The 7,266-nt window shown below is 38.9% G+C and overlaps 1 protein-coding gene across 1 annotated transcript in view; it reads left to right on the top strand.

The window, feature by feature from the left end:
• The first annotated feature begins 210 nt into the window (after window positions 1-210).
• ndc80 (NDC80 kinetochore complex component) overlaps window positions 211-7,266 on the top strand; it is a 38,688-nt gene continuing 31,632 nt past the window's right edge. Inside the window, exons 1-3 of the mRNA XM_034170431.1 lie at window positions 211-282; window positions 526-615; window positions 6,157-6,240. Of these exons, the coding sequence (XP_034026322.1) occupies window positions 275-282; window positions 526-615; window positions 6,157-6,240 (182 nt within the window). The 5' untranslated portion in view covers window positions 211-274. The remainder of the gene's footprint in view (window positions 283-525; window positions 616-6,156; window positions 6,241-7,266) is intronic.

Genomic DNA, 7,266 nt, shown 5'->3' with positions numbered 1-7,266 from the left:
ATATTTGAAGGGAACAGGGCTATTCAAGAGAATATAGTACAGTTTAACACCCCCCCCCCCCTTTTTTTTATTCCCCTCTCCTCCTTCATCTCCACAATTCCTTATTATAGCATCAGACTCCATTAATGCTCCACTCCCAAACAGTTGGTGGCGGTAATGCATCGTGTTGGTTTGCCGATCCGCTCGAAAGAAGAAGAAAAGTTGACTGTCATGTTTTGGCGGTTTTTATGATTTTGAATTCATTGCGAAAACAGCTTTTTAAATACGACGAAACATGGACCGGTAAGTCGCAAAATAATATTTCGTCAGTTCTGTAAAGTGTGTTAATAAGTTAAATCCTAGTAATTTAGCGAATTGTGTTGCTAACGTTAGCCACAGTTGGCTAACTTTACGTTTCTTTTTGGACAGTAGCGATATATACTGAACACATACGGCTGTGAGAGCTGTGTGCTGTAAGTACAACGGGTAATTTTTCAGAAGCGCCTCATTGTGTGTGTGTTTTTAAAATCTTCTTAAAACGTCTAGAGGAAGGATTAATCGAGCCACAGGTCGAGTGTCGGAGTTGCCTATGCGAGTGGCAGATAGGATGAGCACCGGCTACACAACGCCTCAGAGGTTGGTGTGTTTGTTTTTTAAGCATGTGTTTTAAAATTGAATTAATCGTATTTTCTTAAAATTGGCTGAAAGTGACACTTTCTGCGCAGGTATCTGCTTATAATCACGCCCACAAGTATAACAGATGAAGTATCCTTGATAAGCAGTTTCACATTTCACATTGCTTTTCATAACTGCAATGCTTTGTTTCCATTTTACATTGCTTTCTCACGTTATAGTATCAATGAATGGTTAATCCAAATAAAGGAGTGACACAAATGTTCTCATGAAGGTGTGTGTGAGTGAGTGAGTGAGTGTGAAAGCATGCAAACACTACAGTCATTTGCCCAGTTCTGGATCACTTTTTTAAAGTCCCGCTATATAGAGCCATAATGCAACTGAATATCCTTTATGGGGTATTTGGATGTTATCTAGCTAAAGAAGTCTGGATGGGGTAACCCTTCTACTTAAAGTGTGAAGCCACATTATATGTGGTGCAAATATTTGCCGGAAATGGATCACTTTGCCTAGTTCTGGATCATGACACTCTGTGTCGCTTTGGGGTCATTCCTGGCATCTGGCTGGAGCCCTTCTAATGCAGAATGATACACACTGTGCCTGGGAATGTGTTTTGAACACAAAACTATATAAAATATACTTATTAAATGAGGATTTACTTATTTTCGAGAGGCACTATTATACGTTTTCCGAGCAAAAAAATGAAGTGTTTTTAAATACCTTCAAACCTGCATTATTTGTGCCATATATGGTCAGTAAAAAGTTGCTAAATTGAAATAAGTTTGAGATTCCACATTATTTCTGAAAAGGAAGGAGACTTGGAATAACCAGCCTTCATATAGTGCTTTTTAACTTGCTTTGCCTTCTGCACAGATGGACTGGCAGCAGTGCCCTTCTTTATGGGTGACTTTGCAGCAGCTTTCTTCTTTTTAGGTGGCATCTGGAAAAAAATGTACTGCCATCATAAAGTGCCATCATTACAAGCACAAATTGCATTTCTTCCAAAAAACTTTATTTACATGAAATGATGAATTCATTTTACTGGGTGGCATTCCTTAATAAATGAAGATAAAATAAAATCTGTGGTAATAAACATTCTTGGATTTTGACATCTCCCTCTAAGCTTTTAACTCAATGAAGTGGGTCAGGATAGCACAAGATGCCCCAACTTGCTATCATTTTGCACCTTATGTTGTTAGAGATGGAGAGCAAAGGAGGGTTTTAAATGTGTGGAGGTGAGATTTCTCCCGAATTAAAAAGTAAAAGCTCAAACATTCATATCCATTTGTGATGTTGAGATGACCCCCAAAGAACACATGGCTCACAAGTACTGACACGAGGCTGCTGCTTCAGTGATCCACAACCGGCAAATTTTTGCGTCGGAGATAAATGCGTGCAGCAATTAAACAGCAAGACGTAACACACTGACATTTTCTACCCAAGTAAGTAAGTATTTTCCCACTCTAGAACCAATGACACTGAATGGCTAACTCACCTTTGCTACTTAATAGAGATCGTCACTTTCACGAATGAGTGAGTCAGAAAACACGCGCACACCACTGACACCGGATGTTTTGATTCCTCTCCTGATCACAAGGATGGCTGGATCCGGTCAAGCCTGTGGTCGTTTGTAGACAAAACATCAGCCTTTCCATTGGTACCAAGTATTAGCTTATTTGCGCTGATTACGAGAAACGGTGGCGCAAAAACTACAGCAGTGATCCGGAACCAGCAATGAACCAGAACTGGGCAAGTGACTGTGCGGATTTAGCATTTTTTTTCGTGTTTTTTTTTTTTTTTTTTTTAATATAGCATCACATCAATGTAAGAAAACTCAGGTGATGTTATACAAAACATGTTATTCTTAATCTTTCAGTAGCAACAACTTTACAACTTAGTGTGCACCCGAAAACTATTCACAGCACTTCACCTTACAGTCTGATTGCAAAATGGAGTAAATTTTTTTTTCCCCTCAGAATTCTACTCAAAACACCCCATAATGACAACATGAAAAGTGTTTTTTGTTGTTGTTGCTTTTTGCAAATTTATTGAAAACCGCGACCTAAGAAATCACGTGTACATATGTATTCACACCCTTTGCTCAGTACTTTGTTGATGCACCTTCAGCAGCAATGACAGCCTCAAGCCTTCTTGAATATGATGCCACAAGCTTGGTGCACCTATCTTTGGGCAGTTTTGCCCATTCCTCTTTGCAGCGCCTCTCAAGCTCCATCAGGTTGGATGGGGAGCGTCAGTGCACAGCCATTTTCAGACCTCTTCAGAGATGTTCCATCGGATTCAGGTCTGGGCTCTGGCTGGGCCACTCAAGGACATTCACAGAGTTGTTCTGAAGCCACTCCTTTGATACCTTGGCTGTGTGCTTTGGGTCATTGTCCTGCTGAAAGATGAATCGTTGCTCCAGTCTGAGGTCAAGAGCGCTCTGGAGCAGGTTTTCTGAGAATCCTTCAGGTGCCTTTTGTCGAACTCCAGATGGGCAGCCATGTGCCTTTTACTAAGGGAGTGGCTTCTATCTGGCCACTGGCCAGTCAACCAAACAGGCCTGATTGGTGGATTGCTGCAGAGATGGTTGTCCTTCTGGAAGGTTCTCCTCTCTCCGCCGAGTAATGCTGGAGCTCTGACAGAGTGATCATCGGGTTCTTGGTCACCTTCTTGACTAAAGCCCTTCTCCCCCGATCGCTCATTTTTGACGGGCAGCCAGCTCTAGGAAGAGTCTTGGTGGATCTGAACTTCTTTCATTTATCGATGATGTCAGCCACTGTGCCCACTGGGAACTTCAGAGCACCAGAGATGTTTCTGTACCCTTCCCTAGATTTGTGTCTTGAGACAGTCTTATCGCAGAGGTCTACAGACAATTCCTTTGACTTCATGCTTGGTTTGTGCTCTGACATGCACTGTCCATTGTGGGACGTTATACATATGTAGACAGGTGTGTACCTTTCCAAATCATGTCCAATCAATTGAATTTACCCCAGGTGGACTCCAATTAAGCTGTAGAAACATTTCCAGGATGATCAGTGTAAACATGATACACCTGAGCTCAGTTCTGAGCTTCATGGCAAATGCTGTGAATACTTATGTACATGTGATTTCTTAGTTTTTTTTATTTTTAATAAATTTGCAAAAATGAAAAAACCCTTTCACACTGTCATTATGGGGTATTGTGTGTAGAAATTTGAGGAAAATTAATCCATTTTGGAATAAGACTAACATAACAAAATGTGGAAAAAGTGAAGTGCTGTGAATACTTTCCAGATGCATTGTAACCTAAGTTGAATAAAGCTATACGTTTCAGCTTCTTCAGTGTGAATATTTTGTTTATTTATTTATTTTGCTGGCTGCTTTCCTTTTCTTTTTATTTTAAAATGGACTCTCTTTCAGCTGGGTTAATCTCTGAATTAAATAAATTTTGTATATACTATACATAGTTGGATTTTTTTATATAGTCTTTGTTATTATACATGCATCTTTTCTCTTTTTATTCTGCTTGTATTCTGTGTTTTTCTGAGTATGCTGCTACAAGTAAATCAGCCATTATATATATATATATATATATATATATATATATATATATATAAATTATGGAATCACCCTGTAAATTTTCATCCCCAAAACTAACACCTGCATCAAATCAGATCTGCTCGTTAGTCTGCATTTAAAAAGGAGTGATCACACCTTGGAGAGCTGTTGCACCAAGTGGACTGACATGAATCATGGCTCCAACACGAGAGATGTCAGTTGAAACAAAGAGGATTATCAAACTCTTAAAAGAGGGTAAATCATCATGCAATGTTGCAAAAGATGTTGGTTGTTCAGAGTCAGCTGTGTTCAAACTCTGGACCAAATACAAACAACATGTAAAGGTTGTTAAAGGCAAACATACTGGTAGACCAAGGAAGACATCAAAGCGTCAAGACAGAAAATTTAAAGCAGTATGTCTCAAAAATCGAAAATGCACAACAAAACAAATGAGGAATGAATGGGAGGAAACTGGAGTCAACGTCTGTGACCGAACTGTAAGAAACCGCCTAAAGGAAATGGGATTTACATACAGAAAAGCTAAACGAAAGCCATCATTAACACCTAAACAGAAAAAAACAAGGTTACAATGGGCTAAGGAAAAGCAATCATGGACTGTGGATGACTGGATGAAAGTCATATTCAGTGATGAATCTCGAATCTGCATTGGGCAAGGTGATGAGGCTGTAACTTTTGTTTGGTGCCGTTCCAATGAGATTTATAAAGATGACTGCCTGAAGAGAACATGTAAATTTCCACAGTCATTGATGATATGGGGCTGCATGTCAGGTAAAGGCACTGGGGAGATGGCTGTCATTACATCATCAATAAATGCACAAGTTTACGTTGATATTTTGGACACTTTTCTTATCTCATCAATTGAAAGGATGTTTGGGGATGATGAAATCATTTTTCAAGATGATAATGCATCTTGCCATAGAGCAAAAACTGTGAAAAAATTCCTTGCAAAAAGACACATAGGGTCAATGTCATGGCCTGCAAATAGTCCGGATCTTAATCCAATTGAAAATCTTTGGTGGAAAATGGTCCATGGCAAGGCTCCATCCTGCAAAGCTGATCTGGCAACAGCAGTCAGAGAACGTTGGAGCCAGATTGATGAAGAATACTGTTTGTCACTCATTAAGTCCATGCCTCAGAGACTGCAAGCTGTTATAAAAGCCAGAGGTGGTGCAACAAAATACTAGTGATGTGTTGGAGGGTTCTTTTGTTTTTCATGATTCCATAATTTATTCCTCAGAATTGAGTGATTCCATATTTTTTCCCCTCTGTTTGGTCTAAAAAAAGTAACCATTACTGACTGCTACAATTTTTTTTTTCCTGATTTCTTATAGTGTTTCTTAAAGCCAGAAAGTTGCCATTTGAAATGACTTTAGTTTTGTGTCATGTCTGTGATTTGCTTTTTTTCTACAAAATTAAACAACTGAATGAACATCCTCCGAGGCCGGTGATTCCATAATTTTTGCCAGGGGTTGTGTGTGTATGTATGTATGTATGTATGTATGTGTGTATATATATATATATATATATATATATACACACACACATATATATATATGTGTGTGTATATATATGTGTGTGTGTGTGTGTATATACACTCAACAAAAATATAAACGCAACACTTTTGGTTTTGCTCCCATTTTGTATGAGATGAACTCAAAGATCTAAAACTTTTTCCACATACACAATATCACCATTTCCCTCAAATATTGTTCACAAACCAGTCTAAATCTGTGATAGTGAGCACTTCTCCTTTGCTGAGATAATCCATCCCACCTCACAGGTGTGCCATACCAAGAAGCTGATTAGACACCATGATTAGTGCACAGGTGTACCATATTTATATATATATATATATATATATATATATATATATATATATATATATTGTGTGTGTGTGTGTGTATTTTAGAAATTACATTTTCAAATATGCACAAGTTAATAGGTTGAACTTAACTGTGTCTTTACACTCTTGTTTATTATTCACAGTAAACAACCTTCATTTGGAAAGCTCAGCATACCAAAACCGCAGTCTATGACTTCTGAAAGACGGACAAGCTTTTTTGGTGCCCGGTAGGATTAACAAAATCATGTCTCACTTTACATTTCTCTGTTGTAGCAAACATGGAGCTGTAGGTGCTCTCTATGTATTGTGTTTCTCCCTTGTGAAAATGTGTGCTAACACTATCAAAAAGAAAAACAAAATGGGTCTTGTTTTGTGTCAACAAGGGATTTAGAAATGCCATCCACAAAATCAAAAAAAAAAAGTGGCAGTTTTATGTACTGTACTTGCATATGAATCTACTACGTGTGAACATACGTATATTTCTTGGCTTGAGTCCTACTTACTCAATGTGGACACATTTGGATTGAGCTAAAATCCTCCTGACGTACTGTAAAACTAATGATCACTAAACCTGGTTTCATGAGATTTGTTGTATGTGCTGTAGAAAGTTGACCATGGGTGTGATGCAAAAACCTCTTGTAATCCAAAATTGAATGTGTGTTAATGCAGAATTACCTAATGTGACCACTTGTGTGTGTGTGTGTGTGGTGTTTTTTCCCTTTGTCTTCAATTGCTGTGCACTGTGCTTTGATTTTATTGTTTCCATTGCTTTCCTTCTCACAACAGGGGCACCATCAGGTGTTGTTGACACGCATGTATGTGTTGTCACACTTAAAAGCTTGAAATTTAAATTTTTTTTTCTCTTGTGACAACTGTTCATAATATGTTGCAAAGCTTTTACTTAAAAATGCCATGAGCACTGAGGCCATGCTCGAATAGAATACTCTTTGTCATTGGAGGGGAGTTACAATTAAATTGGGGTGCTCCCTCTTGTACACCACAAAAACAAAACCAAAACATCTTATACACCACAGAAATTGTTTAAATATGAAATTGTGTGTGTGTGTGTCCATGGGTGGCCCAGGGTAAGAAGCCGTTTGTCAGCCTGCTGGTGTGGGACAGTTGACCTGTCGCGTCTCTCGGAGGGTAACAAGTCAAACACGGTCAAGGCGGGGTGTGAGGGGTGATGGCCTTGGTTTTCCTAAGGCAGCAGTATGTGGTAGTCTTTTCCAGGCTGGGCAGAGGGTAGCCGA

Source organism: Thalassophryne amazonica, chromosome 5 (assembly GCF_902500255.1).
Source record: "Thalassophryne amazonica chromosome 5, fThaAma1.1, whole genome shotgun sequence".
NCBI lineage: Eukaryota > Metazoa > Chordata > Actinopteri > Batrachoidiformes > Batrachoididae > Thalassophryne > Thalassophryne amazonica.
Note: the sequence above shows the minus strand (reverse complement) of the source record. Positions and strands in the feature narration are given on the sequence as shown.